This window comes from Microtus pennsylvanicus, chromosome 1 (assembly GCF_037038515.1).
Source record: "Microtus pennsylvanicus isolate mMicPen1 chromosome 1, mMicPen1.hap1, whole genome shotgun sequence".
Lineage (NCBI taxonomy): Eukaryota > Metazoa > Chordata > Mammalia > Rodentia > Cricetidae > Microtus > Microtus pennsylvanicus.
The window spans coordinates 62,069,330-62,096,276 of NC_134579.1; the positions used below are offsets into that span (position 1 = coordinate 62,069,330).

At 42.6% G+C, this 26,947-nt stretch overlaps 2 protein-coding genes across 13 annotated transcripts in view; one reads left to right on the plus strand and one right to left on the minus strand.

Annotated features, from left to right (window-relative positions):
• Positions 1–14,853, minus strand: part of Fyttd1 (forty-two-three domain containing 1) — a 33,521-nt gene extending 18,668 nt beyond the window's left edge. The window contains exons 1-2 of the mRNA XM_075966289.1: positions 14,630–14,853; positions 7,370–7,498 (exon numbers count right to left, since the gene is read on the minus strand). Coding sequence (XP_075822404.1) covers positions 7,370–7,498; positions 14,630–14,732 — 232 coding nt within the window. The 5' untranslated portion in view covers positions 14,733–14,853. The remainder of the gene's footprint in view (positions 1–7,369; positions 7,499–14,629) is intronic.
• Positions 14,854–14,858: 5 nt separating this feature from the next.
• Positions 14,859–26,947, plus strand: part of Rubcn (rubicon autophagy regulator) — a 60,433-nt gene continuing 48,344 nt past the window's right edge. For 4 of the 12 annotated variants that reach the window (XM_075966173.1, XM_075966194.1, XM_075966184.1 and 1 more), the window contains exon 1: positions 26,405–26,667. In XM_075966173.1, the coding sequence (XP_075822288.1) occupies positions 26,603–26,667 (65 nt within the window). In that variant the 5' untranslated portion in view covers positions 26,405–26,602. Of the gene's footprint in view, positions 15,335–26,404; positions 26,668–26,947 lie in introns of those variants that run through there. The other 8 variants (XM_075966249.1, XM_075966240.1, XM_075966259.1 and 5 more) reach the window with 6 other exon arrangements.

Here is a 26,947-nt window from a genome sequence, read left to right on the forward strand (position 1 = left end):
AAGCCTTTATTGCCAGCACTTGAGAGGCAGAGGCGGGTGGATTGAGACCAGCATGATCTACAGATAGCAAGGGCAACACAGAGAGACAAAACAAAAAGAAAAAGGAGGGGGGTGGGGGAGAGAAAGAGACAGACAGACAGACAGACAGACACTCTGAAACTGAGATCTTGGGGACTGGAGAGATGGCTCAGCAGTTCAGAGCATTAGCTGCTCTTCCAGAAGTCCTGAGTTTGATTCCCAGCAACCACATGGTGGCTTGCAACCATCTATAGTAGGATCTGATACCCTCTTCTGGAATAAAGGTATACATACAGATAGAGCACTCATATATATAAAATAAAATCTTTAACAAAATAATTTTCTTTACTGTAGGATTCCTCAGGGCTAATATGTACCATGGATCTCTAAGAGGAAGGTAATAATAGTACATGTCATTCCCAAGCTTATTTAACTCTTGAACCTTTTTGTGTGATACTCAATTTTGAGACCAGAATACAAGACAGAAAGTCTATTATGCTATGGGGTGTGAGACAATTAAATCTATCTCAGCTCCCACAGTTCATTCTTTACTATCTGCCTCTAATAAGAACACCATTATTTTTATCGGTGGCATGACACTCGTCAGTAGAGGATGCTAGGGAGATTCTAGAGTATGAAGAAGCTTTTCTTCCAGCTGCCAGTATGTTTCTCGAGGTTTATTCTTGTGCATGGGACACTAAAGAACATTCACCAGCCTTCCTGCCCCCTGGCTGACACTATTTGGCTATCAAGGATAATAGTTCAAAATTCATGAATGAATTAATATGTCTAGTTCCCATCCTTGTTCACCCCCCAGTAAATTTACTACCACCACCACCACCACCACCCATCTATAGACAGCTTCTCACGGAGTCACATTAGGATAGGGACACAAGGAACTCCTCTTGCCACCCAGGGGGCCATGTCATGATCACACCCTCTCTAATAAAATCAATTCAGATGTGGGGGTAGTGGTAGTATGTTGTGTCCAATTCCTTCTCAGGTATTTCATGTGGGATTTCCCTCTGTAAGCTGTGATTACCATTGATAAATAAACTGCTTTACACCTATACCAGAGCTATAGGGGAACAGAGCTAGGCAGGGAAAACTAAGCTGAATGCTGGGAGGAAAAGAGGGTGGAGTTAGGGGGAAGCCATGCAGCCCCTTCAGAGACAGACGCTGGGAACTTTACCTGGTAAGCCACAGCCACGTGGCAATACACAGATTACTAGAATTGGGTTAAGTTAGTAAGAGCCAGTAAGAAGCTAGAGCTAATGGGCCAAGTAGTGATTTAAATAATATAGTTTCTGTGTGATTATTTTGGTTCTGGGCGGCCGGGACAAACAAGGGCCTCTTCCAACAGGTATTCTCAGTCCTAGAAGTATTAACTACTATTAATTTTACCAGAAGAAAAAATTTTAATTAAATCATGTGATTTTCCTCAGGAATGATTAAGCTATGTTGTATGAATCTGTATATAAAAATCTATGACTTGTTATTTTTATTTGTATCAACTACTGAAACAGCTACTGCTTTCAGTGTTAGACATGTCCAATGTTAATTTTCATGAGAATCTGATGAGACTGATGCATCCATTTTACTTTTATAGGTTAGGCAAAGAACAATGATTACTGAGGTCAAAGAGAACAGAACCGTGCTCTAAACACAGGTGTGTGTAGCTTTAAAAATAGAAGAGGAAAAAGTAAGCTTTGAACTAGCTGTTACAAAATGAGCAGCATTTGAATAGGAAGGCAGAAATGAAGAATTTCCAGTTAGTGTAACAACTGTAAAGACATGCGTGAGCACAACTGATTGAGAGATTTAAGTCTGGGGAAGGGTAAAAATGAATGGAAGCACTGGGCACAAACCATGTAAGGCTTGGGATGGGCACAGTCTGTGTGTGACAAAGAATTCACGATAAAATTATATCAGCTTTCTATCAGTATCTTAGACTCACTCAAAGAGGGGAAGAGAACATGGTAAGACTATTTAGGATAAATGCCACAGGAGCACTCAAACAAGACTCAATAAAGGACTATGAGAGGAACTGAAATTATTACACAGGACTGAGTTGGACTTTTATCTTTTTTTAATTATAATTTTCAATATAAAATATATTTTGATCGGCCAGGCAGTGGTGGCGCATGCCTTTAATCCCAGCACTAGGGAGGCAGAGGCAGGTGGAGGATCTCTGTGAGTTCAAGGCCAGCCTGGTCTACAGGAGCTAGTTCCAGGACAGGCTTCAAAACTACAGAGAAACCCTGTCTCGAAAAAAAAAAAAAAAGTAAAAAATATATTTTGATCATACTTTCCCTTTCCCACCTCCTTCCCACTCAACTTCAAATTTTTCCTCCCTCCCTCCCTCCTTCCTTCCCTCCCTCCCTCCCTCCAAAAGAGTGAATTGCAAAGCAAAAAAAGAATGGTTAAACTGAGAGAGAATCCATTATTGTACCACAGTTTCAGGGTCAAATGAAACAAGACTAACAGGAATAAAGTTGAAAGCAAGCTAATACTGTCAGAGTCTGCCCTTTAATCTCCCCTACTTCTGAATGTGTCTAGAACACTGCTCCCATACGCATTTTTCTCTTTACTCTGTTGCCATTTCCAGGCACAGAGGACACTGGGAAGAAGGGCAGAGATGTCAGCAGACGAAGAGCGAGCAGTATGGACACTATGAAGATGAAGTAATAAAGGCACAAGGCAGAAAGCAAATGAATAAAAAAGGGTTAATTTAAGTTATATGAACTAGTTATAAACAAGTTTAAGCTATTGATCAAGCTTTTATAATTAATAAGAAGTCTCCTAGTGGTTACTTGGGAGCTGGTAGTTGAGACAGAGAAAGATCCACCCACACCACTGTCTTTTACTTCTTTTATCTGTGAGAACTAGAACTAGACACAGAAAAGGCATCTTTCTTTTGAAACTCCACTGTCCTGTACATGAATTTCTTTCACACATACATTTTTTGCTTCAATAATTTTAGGAGCCCCTCTCTAAAGTAAGTAGTTGAAGTTATGAGGAGAAAGCTTTCACACTCTTGTCGAATGGACCGAAGAGGGTTCCCTACCTGATGGAGGAGGGTCATCTTTCTGTTGTTTCATTGGTTAAGTAATAAAGAAACTGCTTGGCCTCTGACAGGACAGAAAATTAGGTAGGCGGAGTAGACAGAACAGAATGCTGGGAGAAAGAAGCCGAGTCAGTGAGTCACCATGATTCTCCCACTCCAGACAGACGCAGGTTAAGATCTTTCCTGGTAAGCCACCTCATGGGCTACACAGATTATTAGAAATGGGTTAGATCAATATGTAAGAGCAAGCCAATAAGAGGCTGGAACTAATGGGCCAAGTGGTGTTTAAAAGAATACAGTTTCCGTGTAATTATTTCAGGTAAAGCTAGCCAGGTGGCAGAACATAGCCCCGCCGCTTATATAACAACACCTACCCTCTTTCTAGCACATGAGATTATCACAAGAAGTCCATGGGCTTCACCCAGAAGGCTCTCATCAGAACCTGACTCTGGTGGAATCCTGATCTACGACTTTCAGACTCCAGAACCAAGAAATACACTTACTGGGGTTTACAAACTACCTAGCCCATAGTAATTTGTTTTAAAGCATAAGCTAAGATTCTGCTTCATTATTCAATCAATTTAAATTACCAATGTCACAAAGACTCAAGGAAGAAGAGCCCATGTGCATGAGAAAATGACAATGCCTTGATTAAATGCAGTTTCCACCTCCCAGACCCCTTTGGTCTTTAGGATTCTCTCTCTATAGGTGTACAGATAACATTTTGACCACCTCTGTTGTTTGTTTTTGTTTTCCACCACAAACATTAAAGTTGTTTTTACAAGCATTTAATGAGTTTCTAAGTTAATATTTTAGACAAGGAGTTAGAGGGTTCAATTATGTCTTTCACCCAACAAAATCATACCACGCATATGCCAATGGTCATCTATGTTGTTATTCTCTTTCCTCAAACTAATGCCATCAGAGATACCACAGGTAGAAACCTGAACTCTTTGCAGTCAAACGGATATTAACAACAATCCAACAGCAGTAAAAGCAAATGTTCTATGTTAAGTTAGCACATCAGCAGAGCGCCTAACCCAGTGCAACCCCAATCTTAGGAGTTGCTAAGCTTCTCCTAGATAGCATTTACCTCACGGCTCAAATCAGAACGCCATAAAAGGGTAATTTTCCTGATGTTTCAGGGAGCAAATTAAATCTCATTTTTATTCAGTAAATCACACTTTATCTTAGCACAAAACCATTATGTCAAGTCTATAATACTGTATCTTTAATAAAATTACTATTTTATGTGTATGAATGCTTTGCTCTGCATGTATATATGTGTGTCCCTAGTGCACATCAAGGACAGAAAACAGTGTTGGATGCCCTGGGATTGTAGTGACAGTTGTGAGCCACCATGTGAGTTCTGGGAATCCAACCTAGGTTCTCGGGAAGAGCATGGCTCTTTACTGCTGAGCCATACTGTAACTACCCAGCTTCCCTCCCTCCCTCCCCTTTATATCCCATCTTGTCCCAACTTGAGCTGTTATTTTTTTGAGACAGTCTCACTATATAGACCAAGCTGGTCTTGAATTTACAAGTCTCCTATCTTTGCCCCTCAAATGCTGAGATTATAGGCATGCACTGCCATGCCCACTTACGACATTTTCAAAACTATTTTCTCTAAGTTATTTGTCACTAGAAATTAACTCCTTAAAGCTAAAGATTGTTTCTTTATGTATTTCCAGAATCAGACAGTTCAAACTATTTATCAGATATGGAAGATATAAATATTTTATTTCTGGCTACTCTGAACTCAAAACAATTACTTCAAAACAAAATATATAAACATATGATGGCACAATAATATGGCATATTAAATAATATTTGTAAATGAATCTTTAATATAAATCAATTATATATTCATTCTTAACAACTAAATACCTATCCAAAATGCACAAAGTAGATTCAGCTATTCAAAAAATTATTAGAGGGCTGGAGAGATGGCTCAGTGGTTAAGAGCATTGCCCGCTCTTCCAGAGGTCCTGAGTTCAATTCCCAGCAACCACATGGTGGCTCACAACCATCTGTAATGAGGTCTAGTGCCCTCTTCTGGCCTGCAGGCATACACACAGACAGAACATTGTATATATAATTAATAAATAAATATTTAAAAAACAAAACAAAAAATTATTAGAGGCTAAAGATATGGTTCAGCTGTTAAGAGCACTTGTTGCTCTTCCCAAATCAGGTGATATACACCCACATGTAACTTCAGCTCCAAGGTCTCCAATGCCTGACTTCCATCACAACTGTACTCACATGCACACAACCCTACATATAATTAAAAATAAAAATAATTTTTTAAAAAAATTATTAAAGAACGTTAAGTTTCTTGTATGTTCCACTCTCAATAATATGTATTTTTGAATAGATGCTTGTATATTAACTGTTAAACATAAAAGTTACACTCAAACAATTGAAGATTCATTTTTGCTTTTCAAAATACAGAATAAAAAATTAAAAGTTGAGAACCAGGCAGTGGTGGCACACGCATTTAATCTTTGCATTTGGGAGGCAGAGGCAGGTGGATCTCTCTGAATTCAGGGCCAGCCTGGTCTACAAGAGCTAGTTCCAGAATAGGCTCCAAGGCTACAGAGAAACCTTGTCTTGGGAAACAACAAACAAACAGTTGATTAATTTGGCAAAGTTGTTTTTTTTAATTCCTTCTATTTTTATTGTGGAAAATAAAATAGAAAAGACTCTCTTATTCCAAACCTTCCCACCACCACCAAGCATTAGTTCATTGCTAACCCTGTTTTATTTTATCTTTTTAAAAAATTTTTACTGATTCTTTGGGAAACTCACTCATACACCCTAATCACTCTCATTTTCCAATCCTTCCATTTCCTCCCCCATTATGTCTGCCCCCAAAATAAAATAAAATAAAAAATATTTTTTAAGTCCAATTTGTGTTATCCATACACTTACTGGCGCACGCTCAAACCCTCACTGGCCTGCTCCTCTAGAACTGAGTTGTTCCCCTCCTGCACCCTCACCAGAAGCCATCAAATGTGGTGAGCCACCCTCAGCATCCTTACCACACTTCCTCAAAATTCTCTTCGATGGGTTCCTGTTGTTTAGGCTGCTACCCTTTTTTTTGCAGTGAGGGGGAACTGAGAGGCAGGGGCTGTCACACAAGCCTTTCATGTCCCCCCTCTCTCAACTTTGTGTCTGCAACTGGAGATACCATTGCAGATGTAGTTCCCAAAAAAGTTTTTTTATTATGTGAAGAAGACTTAAGTTTCTTTTTATTTGAACAAAGGTTTATTCTAAGATGCTGGTATAGCTACTAAAAAAGTTAATTTATAATATACATGGTGAATTATTGCTCCCAATCTATTTAAGAAAAAAAATGATTATAGGTAAACAGCTGTCAGATTAACAGAATTAACTATTTACACCTACAGCAGTCAATTTAGTGCCACCTTTGGGAATTTACAAATAAAGCTCTTGGATGATGAGATGAAGAATTTGAAAAAAAACTGGGCAGTAGTGGCACATGCCTTTAATCTCAGTTCTTGGGAGGCAGAGGCAGGCAGTGTCTGTGATTTTGAGGCCAGTCTGGTCTACACAGCTAGCCATGACTACACAATTGAGACTCTGCCTCTAACTAAACAAATAAATCTGCAGGTAATTTTCTTTGCAGAATAGCAGTCTGCACATAGTAAAGGATTCTCCTTTACAACGTGAGTTTGCTTCCTGTTAGATGTGCTTTAGTTCAAACTGAGAATCTTCTAGTAAACAGAGATGTCTCACAACAGAGTAAATTGTGGTGCAGTATGCTCTTTCACTGAACAAATTCAAGCTGGAGTCAGTTATCTATCAGACTTACTAGGGAGGGGAAACAGAATCTGATGCTATATATCATCTTTGGCAATTCTAAACTCTAGATATAACAAACTATTTATAAACTGAGATCACTTTTAAACAACAGTATTTAAAGATCAATTATCAGCTATTTTAGGAAATAATTTTTTTGATTTTCGAGACAGGGTTTCTCTGTAGCTTTTTGGTTCCTGTCCTGGAACTAGCTCTTGTAGACCAGGCTGGCCTTGAACTCACAGAGATCCGCCTGCCTCTGCCTCCCGAGTGCTAGGATTAAAGGCGTGCGCCACCACCGCCCACCTTAGGAAATAATTTTTTTATTAAGTTTTCAGAACAAAAATCTGAATGCAAATAAAAATCACGAAGTGGTACTGGTGTATTCCTTTCAGGTTTTAAGTCTATGCTGAACGCATTTCATTATGAATTCATATATAACTGCATTTTAAAACTTACCAGAATTCTGCTGGATTCCCCACCGTACTCTCATCCTGAATTGCCGGGTACCATTTTGCTGAAGTCTTCTATTTAGTCTTGGGAAATTTTGCTTCTTTCCTTCTTTTCTATTCAGTTTGATAATATCATCTACAAAAGATGTAATGCCATAATTATTTTCATTTTTACACAATGAGTAAATTGCACAGTCTCATTTTATAGTAAATATATTCTCCTACACCCCCAACTTAGTCCCCATTATTATTATCTTAGCTTTTTCAGACAGCCTTAGTGTGTACTCCAGGCTGGTTTTGAACTTACTGTTATAGCTTAGGATACCTAGATTCCAATCCTCTTCCCTCATCCTAAGCTTCAACCGGCCGTTTTACTTGATGAAATGCTTGAGAAAAATTTCTCTAGTAAAAGTTCCAATCAATAGATCTACCAACTAATGAGTTCTGCCAGGAAGACAGGACAGCAGGTAGATTCAGATCAGCAGTAGTGTTTGCCTAGAACATATAAGGCTTTGGGTTCAAACCCCTGTACTACAAACATCAGCAAAATGTATACTCTTGTTCTTGGACATGGTGGCACATGCCTGTAATCCCAGGGAAACGAGGCAGAGGTAGGAGGATTAGGAGGAGTTCAAGGGCCAGCTTTGACTATATATAGAGTTTGAGGCAAGTTTGGACTCTCAGAAAGACCCAACCAACCAACTCAAAAATAACAATAAAGACCTCAAAAGACATTTTAAAATTCACCTGAATTCAAAAACCACTTATTGGGTGTACACTTTATGCAATTAATTCACGTGTAAGTCTCCCATAAAGGAAACAACAGTATAAGACAGTCTTCATTCTCAATAGTTTCAATTTTTTATGGAAACAGGCATACAAACAGCAAGCAAAATTAACAAATATCATCATAAAGATATAGTACTCAGTTCTGTTCTTCTCTAGCAAAGTCATTCATAATTACTTCTTTCTATTCTGACCTAATTCTATATGCTTCATTATTCCAAGCACACTATCAAACCCCTCAGAATAATTCATAAACATCACACTTTAATACCACAGTGAACAATGTAAAGATGAGAAAACTAAATGTATTTCAAATTCTTACTCATTAAGTGTCAAAGGTTATCAGAAACAACAATATACTCATTCAAAAAAATATCTGGTGCCAGGGAGATGGCTCCACAAGTAAAGGTTACCTCCAAGCCTCCAGGCCTAATGGCCCAAGATTATTACCATGGTCAAAGGAGAGAACTGATCCTCACAAGCTGTTCTCTGACTCACACACCCATACTGTGTTGTGCAACCCCAGAGCCAAAAAATATAAATGTTAAAGAAAAAGAACTATCCAAACTCAGCAGGGTGTGGTGGCACACCTTGTAATCCTGGCATTTGACAGACTGAAGCAGGAGGACTGCTGTAACTCCTAGGCCAGCCTTGGCTACATAATGTCACTCTATCTCAACAAAGACAGAGAGGATGAAGAAGGGAAGGAAGGAAAAACCCTCTAGGACCTAAATCAAACCTTAATTGTGATGACGGAAAATGCAAGTAACCAAAGAAATTGCACTGTCAGAAACTTCCTACTAAAGCTAAAGGTTAGTTCCAATTGTTTTTCCAAATAATTTTAACCATACAGATGTCAATATAACTACTTTTTCCTAAATCGGGGAAAGAAATACAAAAAACGGTTAAGTATCATTTCTTATATGATTTACATTATTTCTCTCATACATTGTTCTCTGGCCTAAACACACACAACAACATGCACAAACAAGTACATGTAATTTAAAGTACTTCAAAGTACGTTACTTGTCTTCTTGAGACCAATCTCCAACTGCAAAATAGCTTGCTAAATTTAAAAACACAAGGGCTGAAGGTGTAGCTCAGTGGTAGAATGTTCCTCTGTAAGCACTCCTAAGACCCTACCTTTGCTCTTCAATATCAATAAGATAAAAGACACTAAAAGCGGCTTTTTGTCTGCGGTGTCCTTGGACTACCAGAACCTTCATCTGGCGATGGATGGAGCTAGAGACAGAGACCCACATCGGAGCACTGGACTGAGCTCCCAAGGTCCAAATGAAAGCAGAAAGAGGGAGAACATGAGCAAGGAAGTCAGGACCACGAGGGGTGCGTCCACCCACTGAGACAGCGGGACTGATCACCAAGGCCAGTTGGACTGGAACTGATGGAGCATGTGATCAAACCAGACTCTGAGTGTGGCTGATGGTGGAGGCTGACGGAGAAGCCAAGGAAAATGGCGCTGGGTTTTGATTCTACTGCATGGATGGGCTTTGTGGGAGCCTAGTCTGTTTGGATGCTCACCTTCCTGGACCTGGGGGAAACAGGGAGGACCTTGGACTTCCTATAGGGTAGGGAACCCTGACTGCTCCTTGGACTGGAGAGGGAGGGGGAGGGAAGTGGGAGGAGGGAAGGAGGTGGAAATTTTCAATAAAAAATAAATAAATTTTAAAAAAGACACTAAAATCCATTTGTGTTAGCCACATTCCTTCATTGAAGAAAAATAATGAAAGGAAAAAGAAAATAGAAAGGTGTGTTATTTTTTCTGGGGGGGTGATCATAATTTCAGAGGTTCCATTCAATCTGTGGACATTTGGCCCCTTTGTTTTTAGGTCTATAGTGACACAGAACATCATGATGGAAGAGCATGGAGGGAAAGCTGACTGCCTCTGACATCCAGGAAAGGAGAAGAGGGCACTGCCCTTCAAAGGCACACCTTTAGTAAGTAACCTGCCCCATCTCAGCCCTGCCTCTCCTAAATAACGCACTCAGTTACGAACTTATAAAGTCAAATCCAGAGTAGCCATTGGCTTCATGACTCAATCACTTCTCAGTAGCCTCACCAGCTGGGGAACTAAGGCTTTAACATAGAAGTCTTTTGAGAGATACTAAATACTAACACTATGTTTAAAACAAAAGGTTTCATAAATATCAGATCTATGAACTTATAATTCTCATTGAGAAAACAGGAAACATTGTTTTCCCTTAGTAATTTACTATTTATTTTCCAGTCGACATCTACAACCTCAAAGCTTTGAGAATATACCCAAACAATGAATCCGGTCAGAGGATTAAGGCAAAGAAGGTGTTGGCTTTGACTACTAGGGCAATTGTGTTGTTTTTGAGACAAGGTCCCACTATATATCCCTGGCTGGCTTTGAACTCATAGACAAGGCTGGCTTGGAACTCGGAGCTCTATCTCCCTCTATCTCCAAGTGCTGGCATTAAAGGCATGTGCCATACATATTGCCCAACATACCAGGGTAATTTTTACAAAGAGAATATACGACATAAATATAGCTGAAATTAATTTGAGACAAGGTCTTGCTTGTGGCCCAGGCCATCCTCAAACTCATGATCCTCTTGCCTCATCCTCCAGAGTGCTGGATGCTGGATTACTGGTGTATAGCACAATTGTTGCCACAACTAAAAATTAAAAATAGAAAAACACTTCATTATCTAAGTCCTCAGACAAAATGTTTTGATTTGAAAAGAGAAAATGGCCTCTCCTACCCAATGAGTACACAGGGTAGGTACGAGAAGAAAAAAGAGGTGTAGCATGGAGGGACCAGGCCTGCTTGTTGTTGGGGTTTTTGTCCCGCCCAATACCCCTCAACTGTTTAGCCCAAAGAAAATCACACATAGGTCTCCATAAATTATAAAGCTGATTGGCCCATTAGCTCTAGCCTCTCACTGTCTAACTCTCACATCTTGATTAACCCATTTTTCTGATTTATGTTAGCCATGTGGCTCAGTACCTTTTTTCAGTGGGACAGATCACATCCTGCTGCTTCGGTGATCTGGGCAGGAGAGTGGGAGGAATCAGCTACCTCCTTCCCAGAATTCTCCTGTTCCCATTACATCATTTCTACTTCCTGTCTGGTTTTCCTGCCTGTATTTCCTACCAGGCCAATCAGCGTTTATTTATAACATGATTGACAGAATACAGACAATTCTCCTGCACCAAAGACGCACTACAACGAACTACTTAAAAGTTTTTTCTTTGGCTAGAGAATGGGTCAATAGTTAAGAGCACTTGCTGCTCTTCTAGAAAACTCCGGTTTAATTCCCGGTGACCACATAGCAGCTTGTAACCGGCTACAACTCAAGTTCCAGGGGATCCGATACCCTCTTCTGGTTTCCACAGGCACCAGGTACTCACATGGTATACAGACATTTGTAGGCAAAACATACACATAATTGTACGTGTGTGTGTATGTGTGTCTGAGATAATTATAGTGCATTCAATTATTCTTACAACAATCCTATGAAAAAAGGGCTATAATATTAATTTTTAATTAAGAAGCTGAGTCAATGTCAGTTACGAGTTAACTTGGTAAATACTCTATAAGTTCTCATATCAATCCAGCAGAGCCACAAAAAAGAAAAAAAAAGGAAGGAGGGAGGGAGGAAAAGAGGGAGGAAAAAAAGAAAAGAAAGAAAACCAGGCTTTTTTGGGAGGGGGGCAGGGACATGTGTCTCACTATGTATTCATGACTGGCCTAGACTATATAGACTAGGCTGGCCTCAAACTCTGAGATCTGCCTACCGCCACTTCTCTGCTGGTATTACAGGTGTGTTTCATCACACCCAGGTGCAGATTCTAAATTTTTGTAGACCTGGTAAGACAGCATCTCTAAGATTCTCACTAAAAGCAAAGCACCTGAAGGAGAGGATGGCCTCTCCTGAGAAAAAGACGGCTCGATTAGCTCTCCACACACTCTTTTTTCTACTCTAAAAGAACCAGCCCCCTTTAATTGATGTCCTTATTATCAAACAAAACACACACAAATGGGGCTAGAGGGGTGGCTCTGTCAGTAAAATGCTTACCCAACAGGCATGAGGACCTGAGTTCAGATCCCCAGCTCTCCTATACAAAGCTGGGCTCTGTGCACAAGTCTGTAATCCCTGTAATAGGGAGGCAGACACAGGACACCTGATACATGCTGGCCAGTCAGGTTAGGCAGATGAATGAGCTTCAGGCTCAGTTAGAGACCCTGCCTCATAAAGGTAGAGACTGAAGATGACACCAGATGCCAACTTCTGGCAACCACATGCCTAGTACCTGCACATACATACACATACTAAAAACACAAGATGACTCAGTGAGCAAAAGCATGATGACGTGGAGTTTAATCTCTGGAATCAAAGGCAGGAGAGAACCAACTGTGGTAATATTTGTGTTTTAACAAATAAAGCTTGCCTGAAGATCAGAGCACAGAGCTAAACCACTTGAGGCCAGGCAATGGTGGCGCACACCTTCAATCCCAAGACTCAGGAGACAGAAGCAGATCGATTTCTGTTAGTTCAAGGCCACCCTGGGCAATCCTGTCTAAAACAGAAACAGAGCTCACACAAAAGTGATCCTAGCAGTTGGGATCCCATGTCTATAATCCCAGCACTAGGGAGACAGGAGTGATATGGCTGGGCGGAGAGAGGAACATAAGGTGGTAAGGGACTGCTCAGTGCAGTCTGAAGCAGTCCGTCTGAGGAGCAGTCAGAGAAGGCATTCTGAGGAAGGATCACCCTTTTGGTCTGAGCATTGGTAGAGGTGAAAACTCGAGTAGTTGGCCACTCTTTTTCTCTGATCCTTAAGTTTTCACCTTTATATCTGACTTTGGGTTTTTATTAATAACAATTAGAATACAGCTACAATCAACTATCTCTAGGTAATCACTGTCACCTTTCTTAAGACTTTCATTTTTAATTCGGTGTGTATGAGATTGTTTGTGCATATGAGCACAGTGTCTATGGATGCCAAAAGAGGGAATGGGATCCCTGGAACTGAGTTACAGGAAGTTGGGAGCCAAGTTGGCAAAAGTGGGTGCTATGAACCAAACTTTGGGTCACTGTAAGAACAGAATATGCTGCTAACCACGGGACAATTTCTCTAGCCCCCACCATCACCTTTTTAGACAAAAAGCACTAACAAGTAATTTGTCCTTAGTCACTTGGTTAGAAGTGTCGGGAGCAGGGTCTCCCCGAAATAGTATGGCTCTAGATTACCTATCAATAAGAGCACAACATTTGCGAGGTTGTCAGGAAATTAAATGTGTATTATTTAGCCCACTGCTTAGCAGCCTGTAAGCATCCAGCATTTGTGATATGGATTCACGCCTTTTGCTCAAAAGCTGTCCCTACTTTCTTAGGAGTTCATTACTGATCAGCACTGTCATCAGAATAGATGCCAAACATATGCCTCCTAATCTTCTAATTCAAACCTAAGGTTCTGACTTGAGGCAACCCTAGACACCAAGAAAGAGTTCTCAACTGCTGATCAAAAACTTTCCAAATTAACAGAAGAGGTAAGCCGAATGTAAAGAATGGTTCCAGGCACAGTATTACCCTAAATACCATCCTCAGAAAAGGTCACACCTGAATTCAGTAGTCAAAAAGGGGTGGCGGTGGGGAGAAAAGACCCAGGAAAAGAAAAAGCAGGCAGCACTGACTTTATCCATTGCCATAACTTGATTCTACAAAATGGAATTACTTTGGGACCAAACGGAAGGCTTCAGCATTGGATCTGAATTTTTTTACAAAAATAAAAAAAAAACCCTATCATCATGCTTTTTTTTTTTTTAACGTAATCAACGGCATCCTTTTTATGTGTGCTGGACCCCTGGTTCTAACAGACGTTTTAGCAATCTGCGTACATCTCTGCCTCCCCGCTCCCAACTAGCTAACTTTGAAACCCGGCTAGGGAACGTGCTTCAGTAAACACCTAATCAAACACAGCAATAGGGTCCTGGCTTAACGAAGCTCACAGCGCCCGTTCCGGGACCGCGTCCCCGCCCCCTCCACGGCTTTCCCACGGGGGCGCCGGTTGAAAGTCGCCCAGGCTAGGCGCACGTCTAGGCACGGTCATGCCAGGCAAATCCTTCCTGTAGCCGCTGGCTTTAGCCGGTCGCAACCCTAACAGGCTTTTAAGACCCTTCAAAAGGAAAAGGCCGGTGGGGTGCGCACACGCCTAAGGGAAACCGTGGCCCGAGAGAGCTCGCACCGCGTGGGAAAAGGACAGCACCCGCCGTCCCTGCGGGCCGCGCGGCCCGACCAGTCCTCACCACGGCCCCTCCCTACCCCTCGGGGGTTGGGCAAGCCGGGGTCTCTCCCGCCCCACCTCGGGAGGTCCCCACCGGTGCCGCTCACGCGCGACCAAACCCTCCCGACAACCGCGACCAACCGCCCCTTCCCCCACCGAGACTCCCGCCCCCTCCCCCACCGCGACGCGGCCGCCCCGGCCCCTCACCCAGGGACATGTCGATTTTGTCGAGGTTCTCATTGCTGCGGGCTTTCGGCGGCGGCGGCGGGTTCGCCGTGGCTCCCACCAACCGGGTGCCGAACCGGTTCATGACTGGAGCTGCGGCGTCGGAGCAGTCAGCCGGGAAGGCCGGAGTCGCAGGCCCGCCGCCTCCCACTCACGCACGCAGACTAGCTGCAGCGCGGAGCGCGCACGCGCGCTGGCTGCGTCCTCCCCCGCCCACCCTCGGCGGCGGGAGGGGAGGGGGCCTACCGAGACGAACCGCGGGCCAGAGCGGCCCACGCGGAACTGGCCCCTAGCGGCCCTTGCCGGCCGGGGGCTCCGCTCCAGAGCCGCAGCCTGTGGCGCCGTGCAGAGCCGCTGTCCTAGCGCCTGGACGTTCCGCACCAGTGGCAGCGGCTGGACCCGAGCGACTCCGGAACCGAGCCTGAAACACCAGCCCGGTCTTGCGTGTTCTCCTGGTCCCTCCTGCTGCGAAAAGACTCGGCACGCCCCTCTGCACTGCAGTCTCTGGAGGCTGGACAGACCCCCCGGAGTTCCCTCTTCCGCCAGCAAAAGCTGCGGTGACAATCTTGTGTCACCTTAACAATTAAAGTAAATGCTAATGTATCTGCACCTTCTCTCAGTCGGTACTCTATAAATCTTTGGCACGGTGCTAGCTACCTTAGTAAGATCTCATCTTCCCGTGGAAGGGTAAGTACTTCTGTTTATTTAGTTGCATTTTTCTGTCGTTCAATTGAGTTGCGAGACGAATATATATTTTTCCCTAATCGTCTTTATTAGAAAATTTGATGTTTGCATTCCTGCTTAATAACTCGTTTTCCATTTACAAAACGTTATAGTCTGCCTTTTTTACCTCTTTTCTCACACAGCGCATTTGCGTAGAAGCGTTCATGTTATTCGCCGCCCCCCCCACCTCAACAGCTCAAAACAATCTCAGACGTAGCTTAGCGTCAAATGTTGTCCTTGTAGAAATCTCTGCCACCATTTTCTCCACTTCCTAAAATTTCTTTAGTAGAGACCTGAGCCAGAGATTTGTGCTAGCCCAAAGTATCTAAAAACCACAGTAGCCTATGTTTAATTTAGTAATGTCACAATGCCATGTGGTTTGCGAATTCAACAGCCGTGACACGTTTTACTATTTTTTGCTTGGGACTCCCATAACTTAAAATATCTCTTATCATGCACAGTTGCATATATAAGTATTGTATTTTTTAACTTTTTTCTGTTTTACTTTACCAACGGAAACCTAGTTATACCACATCTGCCTTTTCTAGTAAAGATTGTGATAGTTATTGATTTATCTTAAAAATAAAACTTCATGCTTTCTATATTTGAAGCATGGTTAAAAACAAAAGCCATCCCAAGTTATGATTCCAGCCAAAAGCAAAGAACCATAACAGTGTGTGTGTGTGTGTGTGTGTGTGTGTGTGTGTGTGTGTGATGAGCCACAGTAGTCTTAGCTCGAGGAAACATAAAATTTTCTTTTAAGACTTTAAGAAATACAATTCCTTATTCTCAGAAATCAAGTCGGGCCAGGTGTGGTGTCCAACACCTTTAATCCCAGCACTCTGGAGGCTGAGACAAGCGAATTTCTGTGAGTTGGAAGCCTGCCAGATCTAGTTAGTGAGTTCCAGGACAATCAGGGCTATGTAAAAGAGGCCCTGGCCCAAAACAACAAAAGTCAAGTTAGTTTTCTTTACTGTGGCAAAAATATAACTGCATATACTCAGTTAACATAGTGTACACGTTAAGGTGTATTAGAAACTAATGGTGAAAGGTTTGAACTCAGCAGGATCCAACAATAAATCTGGTATGTTGAGTAGATTGCCTGATGCTTTTGGAATAGGTTCTTGAGTTTGCTATTCTGCTCTCCAACCCCCACTTCCTTTGAACTGCTAGCAGCTTGGAAAGCTAGATTGCAAAGAAGAATGTGTATGGGTTGAAGCGTGGTGGTGCACGCCTTTGATTTTAGGACTCAAGAGACAGGTGGATCTCTGTGAATTCCAGGCTAATCAGGGCCGCAGAGTGAGACTGTCTCAAAACAACAAAACAAAAACCAACCGACCAAACAAAAATGTTACTAAGGTTCCTGATTTATTGAATAGTACATTTACCTTTCCTTTCAGTCATTGGCTATATTACCTTATGAAGTTCTGCAGACCTTAGTCAGCTTCAAAACAAGAAAGTACTTACGCTTTTGTAAGTTGTCTTAAGATTCTTTACAGTTCTGAGTTGGCTGCTGATGGTGTACGCCTTGAATCCCAACACTTGGGAAGCAAAGGCAGGTGCAGTTCTGAGTTCAAGGCCAGCCTGGTCTACAGAGTGAGTTCTAGAACAGCCAGGGCTACACAGAGAAACCCTATTTCAAGAAAGAAAAGAAAAACAGTTCTTTACAGTTCTGAGATTTTTGTAAGCACAAGACATTTCTTTCTGCATTAGCCCTCTGCCATTAGTTATAACTCTGCACCCTCTGTTCATTTGCAGGAGTAAACTACAGAGTGTAGATGCCCCCCCCCCTTTTTTAACAGCAGTGTCTCATATGTGGCCCTGATTGACCTGGAACTCCCTAATCAGTGAGGCTGGTCTCTTACTCACAAAGATCTACCTGGCCGGGCGGTGGTGGCGCACGCCTTTAATCCCAGCACTCGGGAGGCAGAGGCAGGCGGATCTCTGTGAGTTCGAGACCAGCCTGGTCTACAAGAGCTAGTTCCAGGACAGGCTCCAAAACCACAGAGAAACCCTGTCTCGAAAAACCAAAAAAAAAAAACAAAAAAAAAAAAAACAAAGATCTACCTGCCTCTGCCTTCTTAGGGCTGAGTGTTCACTTACATACCCACCCTGAAAATTCTGTATACTTTTTATATTATATGTTTTTGTGTGTCTGTGTGTGAGTGAGAGCACATGTGACATGGCGCACATGTCAAGTCAAAGGACAACTTGTGGGAGTCTGTTCTCTCTTTTACCATGTAGGGATCTAACTCAAGTTGTCAGGCTTGGCAGCAAGCACCGTTAGCCACTGAGCCATCTCTCTGACCTGCCCATCCTGTTTCTAATCTTCTGTAAGAAAGCCACTGCATTTAGATTTTGGTAGCATGCATTTACTATAATAAACTGGGTATGCTTAGATTTTGGATTTTTTTAATTTTAGCTATTTATAGGACAGATAACAAATACATCAATGTATAAAAACTTTCCTATGCTAATATAAGTACTAACTTTGGTCCTAGTCTTCTCTCACAGCTGAAGCCTGATTCCAAGTCTTAGTATTTGGACTGCCCCTCGGTGTCTCATCAGTCATGACCTCTTGTTTTGTTTGGAATTTCAAGCTTCCCCAAGGACTAAAGCCTCTGACAGTCACAGTCTCCAGATTTTTAAAGATACAAGAATGAAGCATTGTGGGAATATTATGTCAGTAGACAGGTCACACACAAAAGAGAACAAAAATGGCAGTCTAGACACATCTTGTAAATGGGATCATCATGTAATATATGATCTTTTGTTTCCTTCTTTCACTGAACAAGGTTTTCTAGGTTGGTTTATTTTTTTAACAAGGAGTCCAAGCCTCACTCCTTTTAATACTTGAATAGTATTCCATTCCATACCTCCAATAGACAGCTGGACTATTTTCACTTTCTGGTTATTATAAATAGCATGCTATGAACGTTCCTATATGAGGTTTGTGTGGGCATAAGTTCTCATTTCTTAGTCATATGCTAGATATAGATTGCTAGATCATATGATAACACTTCAAGTCTTTTTTCTTTTGGTTTTTCAAGACAGGGTTTCTCTATGTAGCCCTGGCTGTCCTGGAACTCATTCTGTAGACCAGTCTGGCCCCGAGGTCACAGAGATCCACCTGCCTCTGCCTTGTGAGTGCTGGGACTAAAGGCGTGCGCCACCACTGCCTTGTGCACTTCAGCTTTTTAAGGAACTGGCAGATTGCTTTTCCTAGCGCTTAAGTTATAAACCCTCGAAACACCAGAGTGTGAGGGCACCAGTGTTTCCACGTGCTACACATACTCATTAATATTCGCTACTATTCGAGACCAGCCTGGTCTACAAGAGCGAGTTCCAGGACAGGCTCTAAAGCCACAGAGAAACCCTGTCTCGAAAAACCAAAAAAAAAAAAAAATTCGCCACTATTTTTGTGAAGAAATCTGACTTTATACTTGTGTAGCAATTAAAGTTTAAATATGAAATTGTGATCAGAGAAGTGTTCTGCTGATACAAACATTACCATAAAGACTAGATTTAGATGTAATCAATCCAAAATCAATTAGATGGTATAGTCAAACTGACTTTGGAGTCACAGATATGAATTTGATTCCCATAAGCTCTGTTCCTTAAGATAAATATTTAAACTCTCTGAATCTCCATTCTGCCTCCCTCGTGTCATAGTAAGAAATTCTGCTGAATGGTTGGTGGTGGCGCACACCTTTAATCCCAGCACTCAGGAGGCAGAGGCAGGCGGATCTCTGTGAATTTGAGGCCAGTCTGGTCTACAGAGTCAGTTTCAGGACAGCCACACAGAGAAAAACCTGTCTCCAAAAACTTAAAAAAAAAAAACAAAAGCCCAAAGAAAATAAATTGTATTTCCAGGATTATAGTCACGACTTTACATTCTGAATTTTTCATTATTTTGAGAGTTCATATTGAAAAGAAATAATAAAAAGTTATAAATAGAACATTAGATATTAATATCTTAGTTCTGGCTATGTGATAGTCTCCTAGGAGACAAACCTTTAGGCATGTCTATGAGGAAGTTTCTCAACTGAGTTAATTGAGATAGAAGGCCAGCACTAGATGTGGGCAGCACCACTCTGTGAGCTAGCTGAGCTTGCTGACTATGGATGTGACCAGCGTGTCATTGCTCCTGGCTCAGTGCCTCCCCTGTCACTACTGCACACACAGATACGCACACACACAAGCACACTTGTAAGCACTCAAGCACGCACAGCTGACAGAGGTGTTTATTGGCCAGGTGCAAAGGCTGGAGTTAAAAGGTCAACTGTGCATTTTCTCAGAGCACGAGCGTTAGCTATTCAGTTAATCATATGTTCACTGTGTCCCAGGTGTTGTAATAGGCTCGGGTAGAGAAGCCGTAAACCATTTGAATGTAGCTCTTACCTTCACACAACCTGCAGAGCAAGAGGTTTTGAATACGTGTGTGAATGAGGCACTGTTGTGGATGTGGCTTCTAACTTGGCCTGGAGTGGAACAGTTCCGAATCCAAGTCAAAAAAAATAGAATTCAAGCAGCCACCCTTTGTAGAGGCTTGATTTCATACAGTGTAGACAGGACAGTGCCTACTATGGCCAGAGAAAACAGAGGGGCAATTAAATGTGGATTTCAGATAAGCAGCGACATATGTCACATGTTTTGGACAAACATCAATTTTACCATTCATATCTGGTGTAGTATTTGTTTTTTGTTGTTGTTATTTTTAAATATTTTTTATGGTTTATTTAACTTTATTTAATGTGCATTGGTGTGAAGGTGGTGTGATCCCTGCAATTGGATCTTCAGACAGTTGTGAGCTGCCATGTGGGTGCTGGGAATTGAACCCAGGTCCTTTGGAAGAGCAGTCGGTGCTCTTAACCACTGAGCCATCTCTCCAGTCCCTTTTGTTGTTTGTTTGTTTGTTTGTTTTTTTTTGAGACAAGGTTTCTCTGTAGCTTTGGAGCCTGTCCTGGAACTCCCTTTGTAGACCAGGCTGGCCTCGAACTCACAGAGATCCACCTGCCTCTGCCTCCTGAGTGCTGGGATTAAAGGCATGCGCCACCACTGCCCGGCTGTAGTATTTAAGATTATATATTATACGTATTGTGTGTTTAGTGTGTGGGGTATAAGTGTGTGTGCACACATATGTGGGTAGGGTTTGAGTGCCAGACATTGTAATAGGCTCAGAAGATAAATAGTAAATGATATGAATGTCTTTCTTCCTTTTGTTCAGCTTGCAGAGCAAACTGTATTTTCTGAGCTCCCAGAGGGTTTCTACAATCTCTGTGTGCATATGTGCACAGGTGCTCTGGTGTCCAGAAATCAGCCTCTGGTGTACTTCCTCGGGAGCTGTCCAACTTGGTTTTATTGTTGTTTTAATTTGAGAATTTCATACCTGAGTACACTATGTCGGTATCATTCCCACCCCGCCCTCTTCCTGTTTGAGTCACAGACTCTTAACTGGGACCTTGGATACACCAATTTTGCAAAGCTGGCTGGCCAGAAGCCCCAGGAATCCCCCTGCTTTCCAGTGCTAGGATGCCTGACTCTTTAGGGGAGTGCAGGAGAGGGAGCTCTAGTCCTCTTGCTTGTCCTGCTCTCAGTTTGCCAGCTGAGCTTGGTACTGTGTAGCTCAGCTCACAGTCCTCACAACTTTCTCACACTTTCCCCCTTCACTTTGTTTTGTTTAGTGCACTTTTTAGGTTTCCTTTTCCCTCGATTTTGTTGAGCTACAACTGATAGCCAGGAAAAGACATTCATCTAAAGTATACAGTTTATAGAGGTGCACAGAACAGATACCTGTGAAAATATCACCATATAATGATAAATATATCAATCACTTGTAAAGGTTATCTTGTGCTCTCTTGTACTCTTCCCCTTACCTGCTACCTAAGGGTTAACTAATGTGGCTTTAGTCATTGTTGATAAGTTTACAGTTTTTAGCTTTTTATACAAATGAGCTCATACCATATTTTTTTTAAAAAAAACTTGAAAAAAGTTTTACTTAGTATAGTTGTTTCCAACCTGTATTTTTACTTGTTGTCCATATTGCACCAGGGATTCTAGTACCATGCTTTAATTAGTAGCTCAACTGAATAACCTTACCTTGCTCTCAACTTCAGAGGGAAAACATTCCAACTGGGGGGGTGAGGGCTTCTCTTCTCTTTCTCTTTTACATTTTTATGTATTTTAATGCCTATGTGTTTGTTGAGGTCAGAGAGCAGTTTGTAGGAGTTGGTTCTCTTTCAACCGTGAGGTCCTGGAGATCAAACCTAGGTCAGGCTTGGTGGCAAGCACCTTTATTTGCTGAGTCATCTCACTGTCCCAAGTATTCCTTAACTAGGGCAGATTTTTTTAAAGATGCTTTTTGTTATGTACCACATTTAAAAAAGATGTTATTAGGATGAACAAGCTCCCATCTATGCCTAGTTTGTTGAGTTTTAATATTGAATGTTGAACTCTATTTAATACTTTTTGCTATATCAAGTGAGATAATCAAATCATTATTTTAAAATTATATTAACATGGTAGATGGCTGGGCAGTGGTGATGCACACCTTTAATCCCAGCACTCAGGAGGCAGAGGCAGGTGGATCTCTGTGAGTTCGAGGCCAGCCTGATCTACAAGAGCTAGTTCCAGGACAGGAACCAGTGCTACAGAGAAACCTTGTCTCGAAACAAACAAACAGACCAAAAAAAAAAAAAAAGGTAGATGGATTTGTATTTCTTTTTTATTTTTTTAATTATGTGTATATATGTAGGCGGAGTTTTTCATCAGGACCCCTGGCTCCCCAATAACCACACAGAGATTTATTATTAATTATAAATGCTCAGGTAATAGCTTAGGTTTGTTACTGACTAGCTCTTTCAGCTTAATTTAACCCACATATCTTATCTATACTCTATCATGTGGTGGTGCCTTCTATCAGCACTCTGCATCTGGTTGGTGACTCCGGCCTCTTTTTTCCCAGAATTCTGTCTGGCTTTCCCACCTAACCTCTTTCTGCCTGGCTATTGGCCAGTTGGCTCTTTATTAAACCAATGAGAGCAAACCATCTTCACAGTGTACAAAGGATTAGTCCACAGCATCTATGTGTAAGCGGACATCTTCTGTCCCAGCCGCCTGGTCACAAATGACTGACTCAGAGGCTGAGTATGGATTATAAATGCTCAGCTGATAGCCCAGGCTTGTTACTAGCTAACTCTTACATTTTAGTTGACCCACATTCCTTATTTATCCTCTGCCACCTTTATTAGTATGGCACATTTGTCTCCTGCTTCATCTGCATCTGGCGGGTGACTCCTGACTCTGCCCTTCTTCCTCCCATCATTCTTAGTTTGGTCGCCCTGCCGATACTTTCTGCCTGGCTACTGGCCAATCAGCCTTTATGAGACTAATTTGAGTGACAGATCTTTACAGTGTACAAGAGGATTATTTTACAGCAAATTGTGTGTGTGTCTGTCTGTCTGTCTATCTGTCTGTGTGAATGTACTGCCTGCAGAGGTCACAAGAGGAAGTTGGATGGTCACTGAGCTGGAATTATAGGTTGTAAATCATCTGACTTGGGTGATGGGAATCAAACTCAGTGAAGTGCAACTCAAGACACCAAGTTTTCAGCACAAAGGAGATTTGTTTGTCCCAAAGGGACAAGGAATAGGGAGTAAGAGTCGAAGAAAGGAGATAGGGGATGAGGGAGAAGAAGAGAACAAGGAAAAGAGGAAAGGATATTTGTTCCAGAGGCTGGATGACGACAAAAGATTGTCTCTGGATAGAGAGGAAACAGATGTGGCCCATAGGCAAATGGCAGTTTATAAAGGTAAAAGGGGAAACCCCGTGTTAGGATGTTATTCATTTTAGCCCGACTGTTAATTAGTGCAGCCAAGAGGGATTTTGATGGCTGGAGTTTAATACTTTTATAGCTGAACCTTGGTAGACAGCCTCGGGAGAAGGAGTGGCCAAATAAGAAAACAGACCTTGGTGGCTAGCTTTAGGAATGTAATCTAAAGGGGGTGGGGGGTGGGGGGGAGGAAAGGGCAAGGCCTGCCAGAGGCACTGTTTGTCCTTCCCTCAGGTCCTCCGGAAGAGCAGCCTGTGCTCCCAACCTCTGAACCATCTCTCCAGCCCTGAATCTAGCCATTTTGTATTATCTTTAAAAAGTATGTTATTGTATTTAATTTGAAATACTTTGTCAAGTGTTTTTTATTTTAACTTTTATTTATGTATTTATTTATTTTGAAACAGGACCTTGCTCTGTTGCTCAGATAACAATCCTCCCACTTCAGTGTCTTGACTGATGGAATTACAGGCATCTGATACCACACCTAGCTTGGACTTTGTCTTTTCTTGATTGAAACTGGTCTTTCTTTTGAACAGGATCTCACGTCGAGTACTAGGGCAGCCTCGAACTCTGTATGTAGTCAAGGATGCAGTCGAACTTGGGATGCTCTGCCTCTCGAGTGCTGAGATTTACAGATATACTCCACTGTCTTATCGTGGTGCTGGGGTTGAACCTTGGAGGCTACTGTTGTTTTCAACAAAATCTCAGTCTGATCTACAGAGCTAGTTAGTTCCAAGACAGCCAGAGCTGTTAACACAGAGAAGCCTTGTCTCAAAAAAAAAAAAACAAAAACAAACCAAATAAAACAAAACAAAACAAAACCCTTCAATCATTAGATTTTTACCAATGAAACAGCCAAATGCTGGGGTGAAGGCCTGCTAGCTCAGAGAAGCAGAGAAAGCACCCAGTTGATCTTCCTCCTCAGCTGACATCCCAGAAACCTTTCTCCTATACTGTCTCAACTAGACCCTCCAACTGAATGTCCCTCCCTTCTACTTCCTCTGCCTCTCTCTATCCATGCTCCTAATTCCCCTTTACTCTCTATGGTTTTTTTCTTAATAATCTTATGTTCACTTCCTGCCAACTAGTTGCTGGCTCTGTCTCTGTAGACCAGGCCTGGTCTCAAACTCATAGAGAACCGCCTGCTTTTGCCTCCCATACTGGGATTAAAGGCGTGTGCCACCACTGCCAGGCTACCGGCTCAGCCTCTCGACCTGTGGTTGACTTTATTTAACCCTGTTTACAGTAGTTAAGCAGAAAGCTCTTGTTTTAAAGGGGATGTGCTAGGGCTGAGCCGCACCACAACCAGAAACAGGTTTTTCTAGTAAATAACACAATCTGTGTGTTACAGTGTGATCAAATATCAGCAACAGCCTACCAAATGAGCTACATCCCCAGCCCAAATTAGAGAATCCTTAGAAGCTGTGTTTTTTTTTTAACAGTTCTTCGTTTTAATGGAGTTGTCCTTGTTCTCTTCTCTACCCTCTTATTTTGTGAAGGGCTGGATATAACATAATGCTGATTCTTACCTTAATATTGTCGTAATCTTAACCTCCTTATTCTTCTACCCTCTGCTCTTGCTTAGGTCTGGGATTGTAAATTAGCAACCAAAGGGCCCCCTTCAGCCTAGAGAAAAGCTTTCCTTGGTCTGAACATTATTCTGCCTATATTTAGAAATGTAGTTAACTCTACTTTAAAGGGCAGATCCTGTCTTGTTTTGGAAAAAAAACACAAAACTCTAGTACCTGGAAGCCAGAGGTCCCAATGTCCATTTATCAACATTTAGTTACAGCTAAGGGTAGACTCCCTTCTTGGAAAAAGGCTGAAACGTCCCAGTTCAGATTTCTGCTCTTCTCTTGTAACTGGCTCCTTTCACTCTGTGCCAGCACCCACTGACTCATCATGGCACTTCTAACCCCTCTATCTACTTTCCTTCTACCTCCAATGTGGGACCGCTCCATCCCCTTCCACATCATCAGACTTAGCCTTGTAAGCAGATTTGACCAGATTTCCTCATTTGTACATACTTGATAAAACTCACTGTTTTATGGTTAAGATTCCTGCTCCTCAAAATGTCATTTCATAAACTGTTCTGCTTGCATGAGAATGCCCACATCTCCACAATATTCTGTCTCATTCCCTTCTTGGCTTTAAATCTTCTTTTATGTTACATTTTACTTACTGTGTGTGTGTGTGTGTGTGTGTACACAAACGCTTATGTGGAGGACAGAGGATGATTTTCAGGAGTTGGTTCTCTCCTTCCAACATGGGGGTCTAAGCCTGGAACTCTAGTAGTCAGGCTTGGTAGCAAGCATCTTTACTTACTGAACCATCTTGCCTTCCCCCAATTTTGATTACTATGAAGCAGTAGTTTCCAAAACATCGTATCTTCTTAGTATCTGTCAGAGCCGTTTAGTCTATCTTTCCCACCTCTCCTTTCATCCCCCTGTTAACTCATACCCTAGAAACTGCTGTGTCTAGCCTTGATGGTGTATGCTTATAGTATCTGCACTTGGGGTATGAGGATCCTGAATTCAAGGCCAGCCTCTGCTACAAACCAAAACAAGGTGGAGAATTGGTTCAGCTGTTGAGAACGATGTGTTCTTGCAGAGGACCCGGTTCCCAGTTAGGGTCCCTGTCTAGATAGGTGCCTTCGCGGGCACCTACATGCACGTGATGCACACACATACACCCAGGCACACTCATACACATTTAAAAATGTTTACAAACAAGCAGAAGCCTGTACCCTGACATCACTCCTGCTGAAGACCTTCCCACAAAGGCTAGCCTTTGTACTGTTCCTTTGCGTTTCAGTTTGTGACCTCTTGATTTAAAGGCTTGGGTCCCCCAACACCAATAGATGTTAAATCACGATGGGCTGAAGTGTGGGTGTTAAAATTAAATCACTATTGGTGATGGACTGAAGTGAAGTTTATCGAATTTTGATTATATCAGCTTCCTTGTCTATCTTAACCTCCGATAGAGTCAGATTTCCAGGATAAAGTGTGTGTGACAAGAGTATACCTTCAGATTCCTGACCGTGGTTAGCTGGAGTTTTCAACCTGGTACTCTGCCTGGTTAAACTAGCCTAGCACGCGCAGCTAAAGCCTGTGCGCCCAAGTTAGCTCAGCCTGGGATTGGGTAGGGCAGTGCATGCCGGGAGTGGCCAATCTTCGAAGGGCTTGTTGGGAATTGTAGTTCTTGGGGCCGGAAGTGGGGGTGGCAAGGGTAGAAAGGCAGCTGAGGCAGCAGTCCTTGGCGCTGACGCCGCCAGGGTGTAGTGCATGGTTCCGAGCCCACCAACCGTGGTGCCCTCCCTGTCCTGAGAGTGCTCCGGGCGCCCTGGTGACTGAAGCGGCCGGGAGCCTCTCTTCAGCCCGAAGACGGCCTTGCAGTCCCGGATGCGTCCGGAGGGCGCGCGAATGGATCTTGGCGGCGGCAGGGAGCGCCTGCCGGAGGAGAGCAGGTGGGCTGGGAGCGGCTGGCAGTCGGGGCTGCTGGGTGCGCGCGCCGCGAGCATCGGGAGACTTGGCAGGGCTTGGCAGTGCGGGGCGCGGCAGACCTGAGAGCGCCTGCTGCGAGTGACTTGTTTGGGAAAAATTTCTAAGAGGAGGAACTGGCGGGCATGTGTAAGGACGAGGGAGGAGAGTTTAGGGACGGTGAGCGAGGATGGGTATGATTCGTTCAGGGCCGGGAATAGAAGACAGAGAAGCCAAGATCCAAGACTGCTGAAGGAGACGGGGGTA